Here is a 24,055-nt window from a genome sequence, read left to right as displayed (position 1 = left end):
TGTAAAGGAAATGGCAACAGTGTGAAAGTTCTAGGGCAGCAGCAGCAGCAGTTGCTGTCTGGAGGACGTGTTACCGCGCTGCCCTTGTGTACCTCCAATCAGCGGTCATGAATGGAAGTTCTGGAAAGCATATCACCTCCACAGTAAAGCCCTTAAAAGGCTGCAGATGAATCCGAGTGCTGCTGTAGTAACATAGATATTTCCTGTTTGTTTCGGCCGTTTGGATGCAGGCCATGGGAGTAGAAGGCATTTCATTGTGCACAGAGGCTGGCCACAAGACTCGGCTGCATGTCCAACCTTCTGAACACCTTTCAGCCCTAGGAATATGCTATTCCTCTTTCACTTCAGGGATATTTCATGATTTTGTGCCCTGATTGTCCAGCCAAAGCTACCAATAATCCCAGACCACCTCCAGGCCACAGTAAGATGGTGGGTTACAGCTGCCATAAGTCTTCCAGTAGAAAAATATACCTGCCTAGCTATACGTGGAGCTTGGTCATAATCCAAACATGTTTACTTGTGGATGGAGGCAAGTTTCAGTAGGCTGGAGCCTCTAACCCGTGTGCCTCAGGAGGGAGAGGAGCTGCATTTGCCATTTCCACTGTCTGCCTTTTGTGGCCCTGGCTTGTATTAAGATAGAGACTATGATGCACCTTCACAGATCTGTTAGGAATACAATTAGGGTGACCAGGATGAAGGATACATTTGAAAAGTGAACTGAGATATTAACACATTAAATGTGCAATTATTTCTATTTAGGAAATTTGTTTAGAGAATAATTTTCTAACTCAGCCTGTGCTGCCTCAACAAAACCTTGCTGCAGCAAAATACTCTTCCGTAGCATGGCTTTTTACTTTATCGCCAAAGCTGCTCCAGTAAAGCAATGGGATTGCATTTATTTTCTCTTTGGAACAGGGGACATAGTCTCTAAATCGAGATCAGAATGACCCATGCATTCTTTCTCCCAGCTTTCATGTCGAACCATAATTGCTCAAATGGCACATTTAAAATTTTGGCGCAAGCTCAGACATTCACTAGCCGCCTTTTTAAATCAGTCCCAGTGGCCAGCGGATACTGCGTAGCCCTACAAATGCATCTAAACATGCTGACTCCGAGGCTCCTTCCATTCTGAATGATCAGCGGTGCCATCTGTCTCTGTTTTGATTGGGGCTGGGCACATGTGTCCCAGCGAAACGCAGGCCAAAAAAAAGAGAGAGAGAAAGAGCCAGCGCCTGAATTTACTTCCCGCTTCTGTAAAGACATTGTTGGGTTCTGTGTTATAGAGGCGGAGGAGATATGAAAGCATAATGAATTCTTCTGTCATTAAATTCTTTGGGGAATCTTTACCCAAGTCCCTACTAAATGCGGCTTAAAATGCCTTCTTGCAGAGGTAAGCTCCCCTCAGTGGTATTGCGACGGTGCATGCAAGTGTAAGAGAAATAATTCCTCTGTGGGGAAAAAAAGAGACAACATTTTTGGTTTGCATCAAGATGAAATTAGTCAGAAGCAAACTCTGAATTTGGCAAGCAGATGCCAGTATTAGCAAGTTGTGCAAGCAAGTATAAAATAGAGGCGCTCATGACTGAGAGCGCCTCGGCTCGTGTGTGTGTGCCCTTGCATGCACCCCGCTCCAAATTCACAACTTAGAACACGGAAATTAGAATGGGGAACATTGCATTATTCATAACTTGGCAACCAGAAGCCAGGGCACTTTGCCAAAATAAACTATTCTCTATAATTACAGGTGAAGCAACATTCTTTAATATCTTACAATACAAAAACATACATTAATCAAGGAAAGAGGGCTTTTTTTTTCCTAGAGGACAATAAATTAGCATCCTTGCCAATTTCCTCAATACATGTGACAGTGTTTTACAGGATTATAAGTCAGCCTTTTTAAAGGAGGTTAGTCTAAAAACAAATAAACCAAATAAATGAGATTTTTAGCTAAATAAAAGGGAAGCCAGCTCCTAAAACATTGATGTCTTGCCAGAAGATTTGCTTTTAGCACTGACATTCTCACAGACCGAGGGTCTAAACTTCACTTGGTGTGTTTTGACACGGCTCTACTGCAAACAGTTTTGCTGGGCAGTTTTCTGCTGCTAGGGATCTGGCCCCTTCTGCCATAGCCAGCTCATCTAGTAAAATAAAATCTCAGTGCATCATGCCAATCCGGTAGCCCGCATGTTCTGGGGTGATTCGCAGTCAATCTGCCACCAGTGCCTCACACTGGAGTTCTTTCAGAGACTTAACATACTGACAATGCTTGAGCTGTTTCCGTTTCCCTTTAAAGCCACTTGTGACTTTTCTTTTAAAAACCCATTTGTCAACTTAAGTGTTTTGCTTGTTAGTAGCAAACTTTTTTTTTTTTCAGCTTTATGTTACGTTCTTGCACTCCAGTGAGTGCAAAAGGCCTTTGTGTCTGTATATCTCGCACTGACTTCGGTAGTGCTCGCCCACATCTGCCAAAATAAACTCCCCGTATTATTAGCTCTAGCACTTGCTGCAGGTGGTGCTTGCTACGTTGAAAGAGGGAGCAGATTCTCTCACCAGCCTGAAAATAGAAGCAGTTCTTATCTCAGAAACCTTAGGGTTGTTTTTAGTTAGTGTTTGAAACTCAGATAGCGAGGGAGTTGTGTTGAAGACAACGTATGAGTGAGAGCCAAGACAGCGTCATCATGCTCTGCCACTTCGCAGTGTTACCGGTGTCACAGCAGCTATGCGCAGCACGTTACAGGCTAATAAAACATGGTCTCCACTCTGAAGAAGTTGCCCCCTCACCCAAACATAAATTGGCTATGAGAGAAGGCTTGCAATTAAATGATTGTGCACTGATGTTGGGGTCGTTTTTTGGATCATTTTATCAAGTCTTTAGCATTTGTGCCCCACAAAGCGAGGACTGCACTAGGCTTTCTCTTCTGCAGCGTAGTAGTGGTTATGTTAATTGTCATCTGCGGCCGTGGTTGGATATGGCCAGGAGCAATTTTTCTGCTCCTGGAATCTTACTTTAGCTTGACTCTGCCTTCAAAGCATCGACCAGTCTGTTTCTAATATTTATGATATGTAAGCTGCTAGCGACCTGACCTCTGCCCCTGGTGCAGAGAAATGGCATGTATGTTCTGCTGGGATCAGGTTCTCCACCTTGGACAAGGGAAGATAAAGGCTTCGTTTAAAAATAAAGACATCACTCTCGGGTTTGTCAGTGGTACTGTACATTTTCCCCTCTGCTGCTCTGTGTTTACAGGCATACAAAACCAAAAATAAATGTATGAGGAAGAGAGAGGAAGGTCAGAATATCAAGTGTCAAAAGTAGCCCGTGAAATTTTATTGGTGGTGCATTTAATCAGTGTTAAGCGTTTTTTACAAGGTACATACAAACAGTGGAATTGTAAAAATTTATGGAATGCTGTGTACAGTGTGGCTGTTTATGAAGAAAGGAAAATTTATATCCAGCTGAAATAAACCAAAGGGGGATGTTTTATGAAGACTCCTCAACAGCAGGGTACATCAAGTGAGGTATGGGTAAGGGGAGGAATGGGTATTCGCAGGGGTTGACTGATCTTTGAGGTGTTTTTCTTCCTCTTCAGCAGCTAATAGTTTGCATCTTTCTGTGGCTTTCAAATAGGCTGGATGCAGTGATGTATTTTTTTCTGTACAATGGAAAGGAAACACAAGTGAACAGCTGCTACTGGTATCTCTGGCACAAGGCTCTTGCTCTTGGGCCCGTTCCAGTCTAACAGTTTCTTGAGCAGCCCTTAATATCCAGCTGGGAAGGGTTAACTGAAGCCAATCACATTGACATCAGCATTTTTTTGTTTCCTTTTTGGTCCAGTATTTTGTTGATGATAAAGCACAGACTTAGTCAGTTGAGAGATTCCAGAGCTGCAGAATCAGAGATAATTTAATTAACGGAATTGCTTGTGATTGCCCACTGGGACAGCGGGTAGGAATTGCTCGATTTAATTTGGAGAAACAAAGATCACATGCATGCTAATGCTTGACAAATAACCAGCGTTTGGGTTAAAGTTTTTTTGCAAGGGGGGGGGGGGGGGGGGGGGGCAGCCAATTCCCAGGGGAGATTTCCCAGGAGGTGATTGCTGAGTAACAGCTCAAAGCTACAGATAGGTCCTTTTTCCTTTTACATGGTATTTTTATGTCCTTCTGCTGGCCTTTTACCTGAACAAAGCAAGGATTTGCTCAAAGGAAGAAAGTTGGTTCTTATTTTTAGTGCTGAGGGGAAAATGCTATGAACAGTAGAAAAACATGCATTGGGCACAAAGACTGAAAACTATCATGTGCTGTCTGCCAGGTCTCATAGACTTGCTCCCTGGTACCCAGCATCCTCAACTGTGACTGCCAAGTTGTTGAAGAGTCATCCACAAAGTCCAGAGAGAAGTGCAGGACCAAGCTTCCTCCACGAGGAGCCTTCCCTTCATGTTTTTGTTCTTGTATAAATGTTCTTGCTCAGGCTCCCCTGTTTGTGGTGATGTAGGTCCACAGTGAGTAGAGCATGGATGTGCCCTCTTGATACGTTCTCAGCCAGGGAGGACAATGCAGGTATCAGTGAGGCTGCTCACACCTGTGTGGTTGGAGAAGCACCAGCGCTGGGGCTCAAGGCGTTGCTCTTGGCAGTAGTTGTGCTCAGCAGATCTCTCTGGAAGCTGATAAATGACGTGATATCCAAACATGTAAAATCAGAGCGCTGAGGTGCAAAATTGTTAAGAGTCCTTCCACATCCAGCATGAGGTCAAGGCAAAGCGGGGAGAGCAGGGCTGTGGAAGCCAATTCCTCCTTCCCTGTAATTCCCTCTGCCTCCCTTGGCAGCGTAACTTGTACACAGCCTTACCCCGTCTGTGGAGCTTGGCTTTCTGACCTCCGCTCCACCCCGGCGTTACCGTGTAAAAATACTGCACAGGCTGCTCCCAGCTGTGTCTGGGCAAGCGCACACGAGGTGTGCATGCAAGAGGGAAGCCTGAGGGAGTTCCCGAGATTGCTGCTGCAGGAAGAGTTGCTCCTAAGCGATGCTTATCTTTAGGATACAAGCAGCAGGTTGACGGTAAAATGTCACTAAATGGAATGGCATGTGTCCCAAGTGTGCTGGCCACCACGGGAGCCAGACACATGGGAAGTGACTCTTGTCTTTATTCCATCCCTGGAGGTAGTTCCAGTTTCCTTTATTTACTAATGTTCTCCCTATTTCCCTTGACCTCATTTCCTCTGGCTTTTCGGAAGCAACCATGCAATTATCGCTCACTTTGGGTTGACCCTTGGCCACCACGTCCCTGGTTGCTGCTGCTCCAGGAGGCTTTCCTGAAATCTCAAGTGCAAAAAACTCACTTGTGGCCAAAATCTCTCTCTTGTGAGACAGGAGCTGCGTCTTCAGCACTATGCTGTGCGTCAGGATTTGTCCTGAGAGCACGCTTGGCAGGGAGAACATGGAGTTTAAAGTCTGTCACAGCTGAGCTTTGATCAGCGCTGGGAGATACTGCAGTGGCTAAAGCTCCCTCTCTTACCAATGCACCCCAGTCTTGTTAATAAATGTATATTTAACAATGTCTGGAGCGTATGAAGTGATAATAACTAAATCAATACCTCCCACATTGATTGTCCAGGATCCCTACAGCGTGACGCACGCAGCGGTGCGGTAATTTTCCAGCTAACTAGCACCCTGATCTACAGCCCTCCTATTGATTGGCCATTGTATCAGGCAGCCTCTGAGCATTATTGCTTATACCTCTATTCAGCCTCCTTTTCTGATTCATTTGTTTATTACTGGACAGGTGCGATTATCTCAGAGACTTTCCGAAATTGGCCGATGGGGGTCAGCCATTTAGACTTCTATAAACAAGCCATTTTCTATCTCCTCTAGTTGTTGCAGAGGCAAATTTTTCCTTTTCAAGCTTTGACTGTTATTGGGCTGGGACTGGGGATGAATTGGCCTTTGCTTGGATCTGCTCAAGGATTCCACTTTTCCCTTTCCTTGCTGAGTCGCCTGCCCTTCAGAGGAGGACAGATAGCTCCAGGGATAGTAATAGGAGAATTTAGCAAGGGTTGAGGTTCTGCTTGCCACTCACTTTGGGCAGGAGCCACACTCACTGCCTTTGAAAACTCCAGTGCCCTTATGCATGCAGGAAGGAGAAATGGATTCCAGAAAGTCAAATTCAACTGCAGCCTTCATCCAGCGTCAGCTTGTTGATGGGCCAGGCTGGAAGGGAAACAATTTTCTCATCCGACAATAATCTTCAAGCTATAAATAAATAATTCTGTTTCTTCCTTGGGCAAAACTGACACCTTTCTAGACTTTCTTTGAAAACACTAACAATTCTTCCTTGAGGGTGAGAACCCAAACTGGGAGATGATAATAATTTATACCAATGAGTAGGAGCAAGTGGGTGTTTCACAGCGGGGAGCGCTGAGTCCTACTGAAGCTCTTTAATTTTGCTCCAAAGAATATTTATTGATACCAAGACTTGAATCCACAGTGTGTCTGTCCCCAGGCAGTCCTCACCCACTAGGCTATCACGGGATGTGTATTTCTTTGCCTTTTTTGCAGTTTTAAAATTGTTACCATTTCCTAGCAACTGTCATTTGCAATGAATCTCCTTCTGATGAAGGTCTCTCCTCGGTTAGCTCGTGCAGAGTGTCTGATCTGTACAAAGGTAGGAGTGAAGCTGGAGGAGCTTTATAACACTGGTACTTAACCATGTGCACTCCTGCAGCTCCAGGTTTTTTCTGAAGTGTCATAATTAGAAAAATCACTCAAGATTTTTTCGACTAGCTCTGTTTCCAGAGCCTTGGGAAAAGCCAGCAGAATCACCTCGTGGGAGATACCTCAGATCCCTCCCTGCGTGCCGGCGGCAAGTGACTAACGAACAAAGGAGCGAGTGTGTGCGTGCAGCGGGAGTGCTGAGATTGCAGCTCACTTTATTGGTTGTAGTAATTCCACTAGACCCATGTTTTAGCCACCTGTTGATGAATCATCCTCTAAAAAGGTAGAACACATAGGTGCCACTGTGGGTTATGTTGTGATTGATGCAGCTTTTGGTGGTGAGGTACTCTTCAGGTTCTTCTGAGCTGGTGTCTGCTTGGACAGGCCTGAAATTCACTGGCGTACATGAAAATTGCTGGTTTGTTTTGTTTTTTCGCAAGAGTGAAAGTCTTAATGTCAATGCAATACTCTAAACTTTTTCTGGGGAATGCTTGAGGGCCCCTCCCTATATCTGCACTGTGTAGAAATCGGATTTTGCAGCATGCTGGAGGGACACATCCTTGTCTATAATGTTCCCCGCATCTCATTTGCTAAGCATTGCTGTCTGCCCTTGCTTTTAGGTTGGCAAGTTGCTTTTCACCAGCCTCGCAGAACCATGAAAATACACTTGCCTGCCCTCAGCACAGCACCTCTGTGACAAAAAAGATAATGCTGCCCATCAAAAATGACCCTAGGAAATGGGAAAGCAGAGATTGTAAAGCTGCTTTTATAGCCACCTTGTTGGCACAGTGTCCATTGCTTTTGGTTTCTCCTTTTTTTCAGTATTAGAACCCAAAAAGCTAGGTGTTTCTTTAATACAAAAGCATTGTGTTGATCCCGTGTAATGAGCTGATTTTGTGTTTCAAGGTTGACAGCCAGCAAAACCTCCATTCTCTAAGAGGAAGAGCAGCTCCTGTTGCCCACAGAAAGTTATCTCACCAGCTTTAGAGCAATATACAGAACTTTGTCCATAGCATTTGGTCCTGAGGAGTCTCTTAAGGGAGACAAGAAAAGAGGCAGAAAACAAAAAACAAACAAACAAAAAAATCTGTTCTTTAAATGTCTGTGTCTTGTGGAAACTTGCTCTGTATGAAGTTGGCAACCCCAGCCCCGTTGTGTTCTGTCCTGATGTGTTCGGAAGTGTTTAGTAGGACACCTGAAAGAATTCACACTGGGCTTTTCAGGAATTCTTCTTCACCCCAAGTTAGATGTATTAGTTCGAATGTTGCCATTTCCTCTGCGGTACCTGTTGTGGGATCGTTTTTCCGCAAAACTTTTAACAATCTTGTGTGCTCAGTGATGCTCACTCTCCATCATCTTTTGCAGAATTACAGAAGACTCTGCAGTGACAACATTTGAAGCGTTAAAGGCTCGTGTCCGTGAGTTAGAAAGGCAGCTTTCCCGTGGGGACCGCTATAAATGTCTCATTTGCATGGTGAGTAGCACTCCACTTGTGGTAATGAATCAGAAATGTCTTGGTATCTTTGCCGAGGAGGGGAGAAGTTTCTGTCCTTTTTCCGGTGGAGTGGGGGAACTCATCTTTGTCCCTATACACCGATTAGCCTTCCAAATGAAGGTGCTTGGTCTTTTTAGCAATTGAAATTTCTGTATGCATTACATTGTTCCACTGGTATTTGTAGCTGTCCATCTGTATCCAGGGCAAGAAAGCCCCAACTTCGGAAGACTTTCAGCCTTCCTGTAGAAAACTCGCCGATACCAGCATCTTCTTTCTGCTTGTGCAGATTTACATACATAGGAGAGAGCAGAATCTGTGATCTGAGACCCACTGGATTATTTGGAAACAGGAATGTTGCCTGAGCATTTAAAAGTTGTCGATGTCCTGCTTGCTCTGTGGTGATGCTGTGGCCTTCTTAAAGAAGGGCAGCAGCTCCCTCTGATGGTCTGAGCCTGCAAAGCTTTGCATATCCTCTTAGGTTTTTAGTCTGATGATAGTGGGAGAAAATTCTGCTTGGCGAAGGGCTCCCTCTGCAACTTCAGCTTGATTCATGGTGCTCTCTCTCCCAGCTCACGACTTGTAGGTATGGGGGTGCAGTCCCCGTCTCTCATCCCACAGAAGGGACGACAGCTTGCTGCTGATTTCCAGAGGTTTATTAGCAATGATAGAAAATACTCAAGAGAAGGCGCATCTGCTGAAATAGCAGCAGCATTCTTGGGATGTAGTTAAGCTGTTCCTGCAGAGCTAAGAGTTGTGATAAGGGTTAATCTTTCCCTGTCACTGGTTTTTGTATGATCTGGTGACCTTTCTGATGGGAATAATGGAAGGTGGCTACAGCAACTTCAGATACTCTTGCGATAACTGCTGAGCCAGGTCACCACTTGAGTGGATTATGGGCTTCCAACAGGAGTTCTGGGAAGCCAGAAAAATGGACTGCGGGAGACTTTCTGCCTCTACTACACAAACATTACAAAAATACAAACTTATATATTACACAAGCTTTTTTTTTTTTTTTTTTTAAATACAAAATACAAGGCAATGTTACCCACAAAGAAAGGTGTTGTGATGGGTTTGGGAGTGAAGAATCAGTAGATCCCTACTGTGGAAATAACCTGTTTGCTTCTTCTCCTCAGGACTCCTACACAATGCCCCTGACTTCGATTCAGTGCTGGCATGTGCACTGTGAAGAATGCTGGCTGCGGACTCTGGTGAGGCTCTTGGTTACTTTCTTGTTGAGTTATAGGCTTTTTCCTCTCTTCTGGGATACTTTATTTAAATCACCACGGGAAAGGTGCTTTTTGCTTTATTTTAAACAATGTGAGTGCTGTGCCTGCAGACTTCCCAAGCCTTGCTGTTTAACACCCCACTCTAGCTTTGACTTGAGTGACTTTCGTTTGAGTCGTCGTGACCAAAGTGCAGTCCTGCCCCTTGCTTGCTCCTCTGCTGCTGTGGGGACAGCCATTGCTCATGTAAGAGCTCTGTGCCGGGGACAACCTTGCCTTACAGTAATTTCCTGTGGGGCATCCATGCAGAGAGGTAAAGCTGTGAGAGTGGAGGCCAAATCCACTGAGATTCGCGGAATGGGTAGCTTCTGAGAAACCTAATATTCCCCTGAAGCAAAGGGAATCATCTTCAGGAGAGATGATATGGAAGGGAGCTTTTATGAATTTGAATCTGTATTTTTCAGATTATTTGAAATAGCACTGTGCAGTTTTCAAGCATATGCCATTCTGTTTGGAAGATTGGGGACTACCTTGAACATTGAATAGGTGACCCAATGCAGTAGTAATTTATATACGTATTAAAGGACATCAGGTTAAAATTCAAGGTGTTATTAAATAAAGTGTTTTCCTTTCCTTTGTTAAAACTGTGGGCTTTATAATCAGCCTTTCATTTCCCCTGTGCAGCTGATTTTCAAGCTTTCATTTTATTCAGGTTGGGGAGTGGAAAATAGTCAGTTGTGCTTTCTAGTTCTCTTGCCAGCAAGATGATACGGTGTTGGGTTGCAAAAAATGTAAGGGAATGCCACTCCTAAAAACTGTTCCTGTAAGGCATTACAAAATCTACTTTATAGAGCACGTTGTGCGCTTGGAATTACGATTAAGCCGATCATGCTCCTTTAAATCCTGCCTTTTAAAAGTCTTGTCCAAGAAAAGTTACCAGGACGGTGAAGTGCCTGTGGGCTTGAAGTACTAATAGCAACTCAATAACTTGGCTATCCCTTGGGCTGTATTTTATAGCTCTTCAGCTACACCCCGTCACTATTTAGATTATACAAGCTTTTGTAAACATTTTAGCAGCATGTTATAAAAGACACATATGTGGGTACGTAGCTGTGAGATGTTTGGATGAATGTGTGCTCTGCCACCTTTGCTAAGTGAAGAGTAATGTTGTCCTTCAGCGGTGTGACAAGCGGAGGATAAAACACTAATTTCTTTTTCATTTTCTTTACTCTGAAGTCTTTGTCCTCCCCTCTTCCCAGAAGCCTCAAGTCATCTTCTAAATCTGTAGCTCCGATTTCAGGCTGTTCTTAGGCTCAGCAGCAACTTAGTTCAACTTCAGTCTGGCCCCTTTGTTTCATGTGCAGTGGTCACAGCTGCTCATAAGGACTGGGAAGTCCCACTCCAGGTGCTCAGGGGATAACATTTACCCTTGCAGAGGGGGAGCCATCTCCCCTCTAGATATCCGTGAGGATCAAGCTGGCTGTGTGCTATCCGCACATGGCTCTTCTGCTGACCAAGCAGGCGGGATGGGAATAGTCCAGCAAGACATCGTATTAGGACTTGGCACTTGCATAGGGGAAGCAATTAATAAGTGGCTACTCATGTGTTCCCCAGCCCTAGCCTCTCCCTGCAGCCCCCAATTTATTAAACCAGGCCTTTTCACAAGGCATGCTTGCACTCCCTCTCCCGTCTCAAAAAAATCTCCCAGCCTGTGTTCGCATGTTTCTAATGTAACCATTAAAATGTAGCCCGAAGACAGCAATAAAAACCCTGGAACGCCTTGGTGCTTTTGTGTCTTGATCAAAGTCAATGTGTGTAATCTCGTTAAGACTGCCCTCCTTCCCCCCTCCTTTTTTATGAATTTAATGGCATACAGCAGCTGGGCTCAGTGTTTAATGCTCACCAACCTGCATTGTTCTAATTAAGGTATCTCCTTTTATTTCGGGCACAAAAGAGACTCTTGTTTTTTTTAACAAGCGAGGAGCTGTGGGATAGTGTGTGTAATAATCGCTGCTGTTACCTTTCCCTGGGTATAAAGCTGGCTCCCCAGCAGGGGCAGGAGGAGGGAGCCTACGCGTGCAGCACACATGGAAAGACTTGGCTGGGGGAGAGGGGCAACATTTTTCTTCTGTTGTGCAATAAACAATTTGTTGGAGTTAATAGGAGTTGGGGCGGGCGGGTTGTGTCGGGCTTCCGGCCCCTTTTGAACATTCTGGAGATCTGCCATCCCTGCTGGTGAAAAGTCCCCTTTCTCCTGTGCGCCTGTGGTTTATATGCCCAGCCAAGATCTAATATTAAATTAGAGTGTGAGCATGTTTGTGAGAGAGAGAGGGAGGACCATGTATTGAACAAGGCCTTGGAACTGAAGGCTCAGAGTGCCTGGGAGCACTTCTAAACCTCTGCAGGGTATTGAAGATGGGGTGAAATTTGGTGCTTACATCTGTCTATGGACCAGAGGAGGCGAAGTGGTTTTTAAAAGGTTTAAGGTTTAAATGTTTTCTAAGATACGATGCTACAATGATCTGAGCGTCTCTAGTGTCCTCTGACTTCCATGGTGTCTAGGGCGCTGATGAAGATTGGATTTAAAACACTTAGGCTTTCTGAAAATACAATTTTTGGACTTTTGGCTCTTGATGTCCAATTCCAAATTATAACTGTTCTGTTGCTAAGGGAGGGGGGAGACATTTTTAACCACCAACTCTACAAATGGCTGCTGGGCTCTCTAGCTTAGGTACCGTTATACTAGAGCTCAATGCATCAAACCGGCTCCAAGTTCTGGGGATGAAACATCCACCAGAGCAGACTCCATCTCTGTCTCCTGTTGCTGTGTTGGATTAACGTGAAGGAAAGGCTGGGGTCACAGAAAGGGACCCTGGAGATGGCTTAAGAGAACCAAGATCGTGGTGCTTGCCGAGTTAGCCAGCACCTCAGTGCCAATAGAAGCTGCTTGGTTAGACGGTCCTCCTCAGGGTGGCCATGGAGAAAGGGAGGAACCATCCCTTCACTCAGCGTCAGGACATGATGACTGAATGATTTTCTGTCCTTCCACTTGCTCTGTGAGCAGAACCAGTCTGCCTGAGGGCTGTGGCAGACCACAGGCTAAAGTTGTGCTGTATGCTGCATACGCTGTGGGCAGCTCTGTGGTTGTAGGCACAACAGGAATGGAGACAGGGAGAGGGGTACAAGAACATGTTGCTTGATGCCACGTGATTGTGCCTCGTTTCCCAGGAAATCGTATTAGCTGTTTTGTCAGCTGGGTTTGTCTGCTGGTTTTCCATTGCTGTGTCAAACCACACCAATGAGCTTGCTACTCCCTACTTGCTGGTTGTCTGGGGCACTCAACACAGTGACATTTTTCATTCAGCCATCCTGCATGCAGGGAGCTAGTTGATATCTTCAAGTTATGCAGAAACTGGGATGCTAGCCTGGAGTGACTTCCCTGTGATCCCTTTTGGAAACCCCTGAAAACAGGTGCAGGTTCTTCAAAGGCAGGAGGGGAAATGGTGTTGCAGGAGGGAGGCTTAGCCTGGGCAGCAGGAGGTGGGGTTCATTTCCCTGAAATTCAACCGTCCTCGCGGCAGGTGTCTGTCCTCAACTGGTTGTTGGACTGCAGCCCTGAGTCACTGGGTGATGGGGGATGAATCTCCCTCTGGAAGAGGTTTGTCTGCCCCTTCTCTATCCTTCCCCGTTAACCGAGATGGACCCTACAGCTACTAGTGGGTGAGATTTGTATTTTCCTTCTCCTGGGAAGTGTGCTCTGACAATAAAGGTTGGCAATCTGCTGCAGTGCTTTGCTGGGGAGGTTTGGAGCCTCCATCCTTGGAGGTTTGTGAGAACAGGTTTGATGCATGTCCGTCAGCAGTAATTCAGGTTGAGGAGATCTTGCTGGGGGAATGGGTCGGGGAGTTCTTGATGTCCCTCTGAGCTGTGGTTCTGTGATCTCCCAAACCCTGGTATCCTTCCTTACGAAGTAAATGGAGTTAAAAGCTAAGTCAGGCTGTTGTTTGCCGGTGATGGAGCTGTTGGTGGGTGCAGGCATGCAGGGGCTGAAAGAGGGCAGGTTTATTTGAGCAGGTGCGGTTTGCTGAGTTTCCCCCATTGCCTGCACAGCCAGGTCCGGCATTTCCTATGTGTATTTGCTGACCCCAGGCTTGTACTTGCCTGTCTTGTGCTTATTTGAAAATGACAACTGCAAGAGCAGGAAAAAATTACTTCTAAAAAGCCTTCTTCATCACAGAATATGCTTCCAGGGGATCCATCAATAGATATGTATGCTCTGCAGTTGACACATTTATATCTTTGGTAGGTTACACTACTACGTTCTTAGCCTTGTCGCTTTTTCTAGGCTGTAATACCGTATATCCCATGCGGGCTGGAGTATTTTTGTAAGAAACAGCGCAGATACAGAGCAATCCTTCTGGGTGATTTCCTTAGTGCTTCCAGCAACATAGGGACCTCCTGAGTCAGCAGCTGCATGGAGGATGCTGCGCTTGATCCTTCATGATGTTCCTATCTGCCATGAGGTTGCCCGGTTATTTATTAACATATTTCAGTTTTGGCCTCCCAACAGCCTGTGGGGGTGAGCTCCACCCTTTGAGGAGGCTCTGTGAAAAAGGTTGCTCTCCTGATTGCTTTAACCATAATACCTGACAACGGCGGTGGTGAACGGCTGCTTCTCTGGGAATTAGCATTTGCAGAGGAGAAGCTGCCACTTCGTGTGCAGGCGTGGGGAGAGGGGGCTGTCGCCTTGGTTGAGAATTGGATCTTGGAGTTCGATTCCTCTTCTGGCAGAAGCTGGCTCTTGCTTTGGGTCCCTTCTGTCATCTCTCTGCCTTGGTTTTCCTTCCTATAAAATAGGCGAGCTTTGAGCCCAGGTTTGACAGTGGCACTGTGTAGGCGAAGTTGCTCTGTCCGTGTGTCTCTATTCTCTGTGCCTGGTAGCATATTCTGCTTGGAAATTGCCCATTTTTAGACCCACAGGACAGCAGGAAGTGCCTAAATCCTTCCTTTTGAGTTTTCTTGCTTTAGCCAATTTATAGCAGACGTCATGCCTTTTTTTTTTTAAGAGGCAACTTTAAGACAAAATACTCCAATCCTTCCTGGCTCCATGTGAGCCCTAACGACTTCTCAACATCTCAGCTCTCGTTAATGTATTTTTCAAACTACTACCCCAAGTGATTAGCCTGTATTGTGGATCAATCACTTGCCAAATTTTAATTAAGAAAGGAGGAGAAAAAATAAACTCCATCCTGGTTCCAGCCCCTTTTCTTTGCTTTGTAACAGCCCTGGAGCAAACTTCTTGCAGCAGAGTTTTATAAACCCCTCAAAACTGGGGTTTATAATGGAAAAGCTGAGGTGGCCTTTACTCTAGCACACGCAGCTATAACACATCAAGGCTTTTCCATGAAGCTATGATGAAAGGAGCAGAAGGACCTGGAAAAAAAAGAAAGAAAGAAATGGCCGACAGGTGGGACTTATTATTTCACAGCATTTTTATTTCAAGGGAAAAGTTTAGTAACCCCAGCTGGCAGGTGAGCAGTGGGGGAGCAAACGCTTTTTCATTGTGCCTGTGCCAGCGTGTGTGTGTGTACAAGCTTATGTGCCTCTCTACAAGAGAGGAGAGCTTAAATGCTAGTGCCAATAAATGCTGTACACCTACACCAAAAAGTCAGATGTAAGGAACAAGGTTCTGAGCAATTTCAATCTAGAAAGAAAAAATCAGGACTTAGTTCTGAATTTAACACACATGCTTATGTGTGCAGAGGATGACAGCTTTATTTAAAAAAGAAAAAAGAAAAAGGCTTCCCCAAGGGTCCAAAGTCATTATTTTTGCTTGAACTGTTTAATACCAAGCATAAGTACTAGGGAGACCCAGAGACCTGGGCCCGGCATGCCATGTGCAGTCAGCCTGCGCAGCGTTCAGGCCAGACTGCTGAAGCTCTCTAGGATGCCGTTGTTCCCTCCAATGTACCCGGGCTTCAGAGCTCAAGATGAGCTGCCGTTCCCACGTGCAGGTGAAACAACATCCACCACTGCCCTAAATCAATCTGCGATCATGTAGCTTTTGCAGAAAATGGGTCAAGCTACATGTGGTTGGGTTCTGCCTTCTGGCGTGGTCAAAAACTTGGCCCTGGCTGCCCATGTGCAGCTCTCAGCCTTAGGTGGGGAGAGTGGATCCCCCTAAAGCCATCAGCATGTGGTGCAGAAAGCAGATCTCCGGGACAGAGATCCTGGGGTCTGGCAGGATAAATCCACCCATCTTCCCTTTCCCTGTGTTGTGAAGGAATTACATACCTGACCTTGCTTTGCCACGGAAGAGAGGAGTAAAGCTGCCGTCGGTTTAATCAGGCTTGTTCTGCCATCCTGTGGGCTGAGTGCAGAGGACTTGTGCTTACAGCAAGCACCTGCTTAGCCTTTGGAAAGACCTGGGCAGGGTGGATTTTCAGGAATCTGTCCTTCCGAAATTACCCACATTGAGCTGTCTAGCCTGTGTTAGCAAGGTTGCTATGGGTCACACACATCTGCCTGCAGCTGTCTCAGTCCACCTCCAAATCCCAGAACGGAGCATGAGATGCGAGACAGCGAGATGGCAGCAGCTGAGATTTGCTTTTAGCAAAAATGAACTCAAGGGGGTTCAGTGCTCCTCCCCACCACCTACAGCCAAACATCTCCAACTTCAGCAGAGCTAAAGGAAAATAACTGCTAAAGTGCTCTTCAGCTTTGCACAGGAGCACTGAAGAATAGGGGGGCATGGTTTTAAGTGGCAGCAACCACTTTCCGTCATCCTTTGCCCCAGACTGAAGGCAGGCTGAGGCCTTTGATGGATCAGGGAACTGGTCCTGAAGGTGACCTCTCCCTGGTGTGTTGTCCAGAGAGGCAGAAGCTCCAGCTACTTGGTTGGATGCTTTGCTCTTGCCAATAAGCTGTGCCTGTCTTGGGAAGGAGAGGATGGACACAGGTGTGTGCAGTAGTCACATCTGGAATGCCTTACAGTCCCCATGCACACTTACCTCCGCTTGTCAGGGCACACAGGAAAGCTCGAACGGGCAGCTGCCAACTGCTGCCCCTTTGACAACATGCTGTGAATTAATTCCTCAGCACCTCCCTGCCACTTCCCCTGGGACCCTGCAGCTACAAAGACGATGCCAAGAGGCCAACCAGATGCAACAGGAGCCTCTGAGGACCGAGGAGCTGCATGGCGACGCAGGCCTGAGCGGGGACTCGACTGAAACAGGCTGTTTCGTGGCATTTGCATCCAGATTAGCGAGCCCCTCCTTGGCAGTGCTGCTGTGTAGCCTGGCCCACAATAGCTTTAAAGGTGGCAGAAGGGGCAGATGTTTAGATTTTTCTCTCCTACCTGTTGTAGCTGCTGCAGGAAGTTTTTACTGGGACATGCAGGGTTAGAGCTTGCCCTTTTCTGATGCTGGAGACCCAAAGCTCTGGTCTTGAGCACAAGCGAAGAGGCGTGTTATATAAACAGGCTCTGTTAAAGTCCAGTGCAGTCAGTCTTTGATTTTGTCAGGGTTTTAAGCCTTTCCTTCCAGTTGTGGTTTGTGCTTGCGCTTCCCAGAATCCAGCATGCCAAGTCCACTCCGTGAAGACCAGTGCATGGGGCTGCCCGATGCGTTGCACGGGCAGAGTGAGATGGTCCCTGCCCCAAAAAGCTGAAAATCTAAACAGGTACAGTAGTTAGAGTGGGATAAGATAGGTCCTGGGCTGCTAGAAGGATGTGCCCACAGGCATCAGCACCAGAACCAGATGCACCATGCAGACCACCAGTGGTCTGTCCCACTGCCAGTCTGTCACTCACCCTGAGAGTGATGTCCAAAGTGTCTTGGGTGTCCATTATGTGTTTCATTCATCTCTAGTTCAACTGCACTTTGTGTGTGGCTGTTTTAGATCTCAGGTGCAGGTGCCCATGGTTCCTACGTGCATCGGGGCAGCGGCTCAGCTGCTAGCAGCAAGGGGTATGAAATGGGAACCTAATTACTCAGAAGTCCGAAGCTCGGAGAACAGCAAACGTGCAAAGTCCATGTCTGCCAGGAATAATGTGCACTGGGAGCAGGGAGGGGGCTGTTTCAAGGCTGGTCTGCGGGGACGTTTCGATAGTACTCAAGACCACAGAGCAAACATCACTTGCACCTCTTTGGAGTGACATCCCTGTGAATTACTTGCACCTGTGTAAATTTTCTGTACCTGGGACTCTCTCCTCCAGATTCCTCTTAGTCCGGGGAGCTTCCAGGGGAGAAAGCCCCTGTCCCTCTCTCTGCAGGTGTTGTCCCAGAGCAGAAAGGACCTTTTCTAAGGACGCTTGCCTTTCATAAGCAGCAGTGCCAGCTCCTCTGCTAGAGGTGTCCCCAAATGCAGGTAGCAGTACCAAAGCAGTGTGGCAGGTCACGGTCCTGCCCTGCTACTCAGTCCACCTCTTGCAAGCTGCCGCACTCAGTGCTGCAGGTACTGAAACAAGCCCTGCTAAGGGAGAGCAGCAGCATCGCTGAACCGAATGGCTTCAGTTCTGCCAGCAAGCCCTGTGCAAGCCGGCAGGCTCTCACACAGCATGTTGCATCCCTGTCAGCTCGCTTGTCATGGCGAGCGCTGGGTGTTAGCTGCTGGAAGGGCCTGTCTGACAGCAGCGAGCAAAACTCGAGGTGCTCGGACAGAGCCTGTGCTCAGTTCTGTGCAGCGAGAGGTCGTGTTGAGGCTGCGGTCGGTGTTGAAAGCCAGGGCATCCCAATTTCCTGCACTGCTGCTGCTGTAGATGGGAGGCTGCCTCGCAGCAGAGCCATCTTTTTTTGTCATTTTTCCCATCAACTGTCTGTCACATCTGCCAATCTAATGATGACCGGCTTAGGTTGACCCCGATTCTGAGGCTTATTAACACCCTCTTGCTGTCAGGCTCAGTGACAGATGGCACATCAGCCCTTGTTTTATTTCATGTAGTGTTCATGTCGGCCGCCCATTACCTCTCCCCAGTTCACAGTTTACCGGTTTCAGGTCACCTTGGCAGAACAGACTCATCACCGCAGCATCTCTGCGAGCTGGGGGAGGACAGGACGGGGGTTTCCTTCATGCCAGCAGCTCTGGGGCTTTCGCAGGATGGCCGAGGCAGTCCCCCAGCATGCTGCCCTGAAAGGGATGCTCCAACCCCACCATGAACCAGCTGAAAATTGCGCTTGTTCTGGCTGGGTTGGTCCTCTGCCTGCTCGGTGACCTGAACTGGCTCATCAGGGGCTGCAGGTGAGCAAGGGAAGCAGGAAGAAGCAGATCTGCCTGGCAGCTAGCGACAACGGTGCAGTGGGACGGGGGGCTCAGGCCAATCTGTCTGCAGAGACTCCTCTCCCCGGAGCTGCTGAGTTTGGTGATGTGTCCTGGCTCTGGGTTTCAGGCTCCTACAGAGCTCCTGCCTGCCCAGCCGCCTCATGCCAGGGACTGGAGTGGGCGAGGGTCTTGCAGGGCAGGCAAGGAAGGCGTCGGGGCTCCCCCTTCTCACAGCTTGTGCCCGCTGTTGGGAGGGCACGGCCCTGTCTGGGGAAGGGGGGTGGCCTTGCTCCCCCTGCTCCTGTGCTGGCCCTGAGATCCCAGGCCGAGAGCAGAGTCATGCGGGTTGTCCTCCTTCACCCTCTCATGCTGTTCATCTCGTCTGCCGGTTGCAGGGTGCCAAGAAGCTCTGTCCCCAGTGTAACACCATCACGTCTCCTGGAGACCTTCGGCGCATCTACTTATGAAGGACCCAGCGGGAGAGCAGGACCCAGCTGCTCGGCTCAGCTCATCACACCAAGGGGGAGAAGAACGACAGCAACAAAAAAAAGACGTTTTAAAATTAAAACAAAAAAACAACAAAAAAAAAACAACAGAGACTCCAGACACGGACTCGAGGATACAGGAGCAGTGGGGAGCCTCGGCTCCCAGGTCCCGCATGTTGAGACCTCCTTCAGCATCTGCAGCGGGCAAAACCAAACCCTTTGTTGTGAAGCCCCCTTTTTTAAAACCAGTATTTCCCATCCACCCATTCCCTGGCGCTGGCTTTGCATCGCGGATGGCTCATGAGCCCTCCTTTGGACTGTGTTGTTGACCACTCTGCCCCCAGGAGACTGGGGAAGGGACCCTTGACAGAAAGATGTTAAATAACCTGTAACTTGTGTTCTTTGTTCAGTTTTTTGTTTTGTTTTTATTTGTTTTGGTTTGGTTTTTGGTTTGGTTCTGTTTTGGTTTTTTGTGGTGTTCTAGTGATAAAAAAAGGTTTAAAGAAAAAAAAACACACCCAGGCAGAAATGAAGCACATGTAATATAGATTATATATGTTTACAATGTTGTGTATAAATGGGATAGACTCAAACATTACATACTAATAAGTTTCCCTTTCTTTTTTTTGGGTTGTATTTTTTTTAAAGAAGAAAAAAAAAATGAGCAGAGAACATTAAACCCATATTTTTCTTGGTTCAGCAAAGTTTTGGCATTAAAGTCATTAGTTTAAAAAAAGTATATATATACATATATATAATATAAATGGTTTAATGTTCTGTGGTGTATATTTCCTCATTCAGATATGAAGTTAACAGCTTTTAGTAATGGCTGTAGCATTGCCCATAACTTACAGAACTTATGGGGAGTAGAGGAGGTGGATTTTTGTCATTAGTTGTAGCTAATGGGGCTATTTATAATAGAGTCGTTATCCCCGGAAAGACACGGCTTTTTAACTCCTCACGGAGGGACCGGGCAGGGCGGGGGGATCTGGCTCAGCCCCCTTCGCTGGGGAAGGGGCAAACAGTGCGGAGCTGGAGGGAGGCAGCCTGCCAGAGCGCTGCCCTCTCCCCCGGCCGGGAGCCCCTGCTCGAGGGTCCGGCTGACCCCCTCGTGCCTCCTCCAAGGCCGTAGCCCCTGCCCCTGCCCCTGCCCCTGCCTTGCTTTGCTTTCCTCCCCTCCAGGCAGCGTTTGCTGGCCGAGGATGCCTGAGCTGCTCCCGGTGCCCGCTGCCGAGGCAGGACGGCGGGGAAGCGGGCATGGGGAGGGACGGCAGGGGATGGGGTGGCCCCGCTGGTGGCTTTGCCCAGAGAGGCTCGGCCAGTTCCCTGGCGGTGCTGGCTGCAGCAGGCCCTGGCGCTGCCCGGCAGAGACGTGCAAGCCCTGCAGAGCCAGCCCTGCCGCGCTCCGGCTCCCCCCAGCTCCCACTCCTGGAGCCTGCGTTTTGGAAAAGAGGTTTTGGCACTAGGGCAGAGAGCCAAGCCAGCCGCGTCTCGTCCCCACGGCCACCCCCAGGGCTTGCCCGCAGGCTGTGGCCAGCAGAGGTGCTTCTGGCCAGAGCCGGAGGTTCCCCGCAGCCCCAGCTTCTTCCACGCAGTCCCTCATGCTTGTCCCTGTCTCCCGTATCCTCAGCCTTAACCAAAGCTGCCATCTGGCCTGTCTTTTTGTTGTTTTTTCTTTTATTTTCAGGACCCAAGAAACAGATACTGATCCATTTCCCAAGGTGAACGCGTGCCCCGTGTGCTGACTTCTCCCAGCCCCACGCCGTGCAGCCCTGCCCCGGCTCCCCGGGCAGTCGCGGGGTGCCAGCTCCCCGAAGCCAGAAGACTGGGAGATGGGGAAGTTCATCTCCCCCTGCTCCCGCAGGGTCTTTCCAAGCAGATCCCACCTGGCAGCACAACGTGACTGGGGCATTTTAAGACAGTCTGGAAACAGCAATGGATGAGGGGTTTGGAGCTGGGGCCCCAGTGCCGCTGGGTTGCCGGGGTCTTTCTGGAGAGGGAAGGGCTGGGGAGGCAGCATGCCTGGGGGTGACGGTCCCATCACCACTTCTCTGCCCTGAGCTTGATGCTGTTTTGCTGTGAGCAGCTGCTGTCGTCGGCGTCTCCTGAGTGATTTCAGAAGGATCCCACTGCACCCAAAAAAAAAAAAAACCCAAATTGAAGGAGCTGTATTTTATAAGCATCTTGGCAAAAGGCAACAATTCCTAATTGAGAGTTTCCCAGGTCTCCAAGCTCGTAGCAGCGTGGTATCCTCTGACACGGGAGAGCTGCAGCCTCCCCTGCTCGGGGGCACATCCCTGCAGAGCTCCTGGGGGCCAGAGGAAGCCAAGGCACCTCGGAAGGGTCCTGCCTCCCCAGGGAGGCTGCAGGCAGGGGAAGGGGCCGCAGCGGTGGGCTGTCACTGCTGGGTAACCCTCCAGCCAGCAGCACTCAGGCAGGGGAGGGGTAGGCACGCAGAACTTGGGTCTGGGTTTGTAAAGGGGGAAGAATTTGGGGGAGGCACAGCTGCAAGTGCCACCCAGCCAGGGCTGCGATGCCTGGGTGCCGGCAGTGGGGTCTCAGGGATGGATTTGGAGAGGGTGCAGTGGGTGGGTTTGAGAGGCAGCCGGGAAGGGGGAGAGGGCAGGACCCCCCGCCCCAGCCCTTCCTTGGAAATAGACCCTGGGAGAGAGCCAGGCTTTCTGGCGGGTGTTGCGGACCAGCCGTGTGTTCTATGTACATATGTGCAAAACCATATGTAACTAGTCATCAGTTCTTTGTTTTGGGTTTTTTGTTTGTTCGTTTATTATTTTTTTAATTGTAAAGCCATCCCCTGTTTTCAAGAGGGGGGGCTGCAGGGGGGAAGGCTGGGGAGAGAGGCATCCCGGTTTGTAACACGCATCTGCTGCTTCCCCTCTTCTGTAATGAGTTTAAATGATTTAAAAAAAAAAAAATTAAATATCGGAGTTACCTATCTTTGCCCAAAGAATCCCAGTTGCACAAAGCGATATTCCGGTGTGTCGATGATTGTGTGTCGGTGTATATTATACAAAGAGGTACTTGTCACTCCCGTTTGTAAACTACATTTGACATTAATTAAACAAGTATAAATCTTCTCGGGTGCTTCCCGCCTTTCTGTGTTTCCCTTTGCAGGCGAAAGGCAGCAGAGGAGACACACACACACACACACACACACACACACACACACACACCCCCCATACGCCACAGCCCCTGGATGTGGGTAGTGTCCCAAAGGGGAGCCCCGGTCCTATTTGGGGTGCAGGGACAGATGCAGGGGGATGCCGGGGCGGGACCCCCGCCAGCCCCCCTGGGGCTGGCGGGGGTCCCGCCCTGGCATCCCCCTGCATTGATGCATCTCTGCCGCACCACGGATGGGGTCCCCCAGCTTGCGTCCCGTCCCCACATACAGCCAGGAGGGCAGGGCGAAGGGCACACCTCAGGGGACACCCCCCCACCCACCCCCCCGCCATAATGAAGTCTCGTCGGCTGCATTAGTTGGGGGCAGGAGGCGCCCAGCCCCAACAGATCTATATGTCCTGCATTAGGGGCCACCGGCACGGTATAGGGTTACCCCCGACAGCAAGGACCAGGAGGCTGCCGGAGCGGAGGCGGGGGGGGGGGGGATGGAGGTCGGGTTCCCCCCCCCCCCCCCCGCATGGGGCTGGCGCCGATGCTTTTGGTTTACAAACATTTTGCAGATGGGTCGATGGGGTGTTTAACCTCTCCCCATGGCTGCGTCCCCTGGGGATGGGGTGCTGGGGGGGGTGGTCCCCGGTCTGATGGGGGGGGGGGGGGGGGGGGCAGCAGCGATGTTGGGGACCTCTTTCCATCTGCAGTGGCAAGGATGGGGAAAGGGGTGGATTTGGCCGCTTTTTTTGGCTGGCAGGGAGCAGCAGGGCATCTCATCCGCTCTCCAGTCGGCTTTCATCCCAGAGGAGGCCTGAGGCCAGGGTGAGGGGCAGGAACCCTCCCTCCCTCCCCCTCCACCCGCCCTGCAGCGGGCTGCTAATATTTTATTTAAAATATCTTTAGGAAGTGGAGGGCTGTGATGTATCGGACGTATTGAGAAAATGCTAATGTGTAATAGCGTGTGTCAGGGGCCTCGTTCATCACCCTGCGACGCCTTCTGGGGGGATCCATATCTAATTAACAGTAATGAATGAGGGAGCCCACCTAATGACAGCCCGCCAGTTTGTTATGGAAATGAGGCAATCCCATTAGGCAAAACACTTAATTAAACAAACTGCTCGGAGTGGAGGCCGGAGCAGGATGGGCACAGGCCCTTTGAGGGACCGGGGGGGGGGGGGGGGGGGTGTCCCTGGTACCCAGCCCCCCACATGGCAGGTGGGGAGCACAGAGGCTACGGCAGCTCCATAGAGCCGGGTGCCCGTGGTCAATCCCAGCAGCAGGCGGCTGGGGGAGTCGAGAGGGACCCACCGGGGAGGGGGTCCCGGCTGGGGAGGGGGCAGCGGGGCGGTTCACATCCCCCTCTCGTCTCTCCAGCACGTCGATGGGCACAGAGGCCAAACACAGATTTCCAATCAAACGTGTGTACTTGGCTCCTGCTCTATTGACACTGAAGCAAGAAGGGCTCAAGGTTAATTCCTTATCAATAGCATATTGTCAGCTCATTCATCACCCGGGGAGGGCAGGGGCTGCCCAAGCTCTGCCCCCCCCCCCCCCCCCCCAGCCCCCATGGGTTTGGGAGGGTGACCAAAGGGTGCTGTGCATCCCTCTGTCCACCCCAGCCCTGCCCTGCCCAGGTGGCTCGTCTCCAGCCAGCGGTGCTGGGGTGGGTATGCAGCTGTGTGAGGATATAGAGACAAGGGGGTGGGGGCTCAAGTTCAAAGGGGAGGGGATGGGGGGATGCCAGGCCGGCAGAGTG

At 49.1% G+C, this 24,055-nt stretch overlaps 1 protein-coding gene across 6 annotated transcripts in view; it reads left to right on the top strand.

The window, feature by feature from the left end:
- RNF220 (ring finger protein 220) overlaps positions 1–22,265 on the top strand; it is a 234,427-nt gene extending 212,162 nt beyond the window's left edge. For all 6 annotated transcript variants that reach the window (XM_076340347.1, XM_076340344.1, XM_076340348.1 and 3 more), the window contains 3 exons: positions 8,075–8,183; positions 9,338–9,412; positions 19,081–22,265. In XM_076340347.1, the coding sequence (XP_076196462.1) occupies positions 8,075–8,183; positions 9,338–9,412; positions 19,081–19,152 (256 nt within the window). In that variant the 3' untranslated portion in view covers positions 19,153–22,265. The remainder of the gene's footprint in view (positions 1–8,074; positions 8,184–9,337; positions 9,413–19,080) is intronic.
- Positions 22,266–24,055: the final 1,790 nt, after the last annotated feature.

This window comes from Aptenodytes patagonicus, chromosome 5 (assembly GCF_965638725.1).
Source record: "Aptenodytes patagonicus chromosome 5, bAptPat1.pri.cur, whole genome shotgun sequence".
Classification (NCBI taxonomy): domain Eukaryota; kingdom Metazoa; phylum Chordata; class Aves; order Sphenisciformes; family Spheniscidae; genus Aptenodytes; species Aptenodytes patagonicus.
This window is presented reverse-complemented; position numbering and strand designations above follow the sequence as displayed.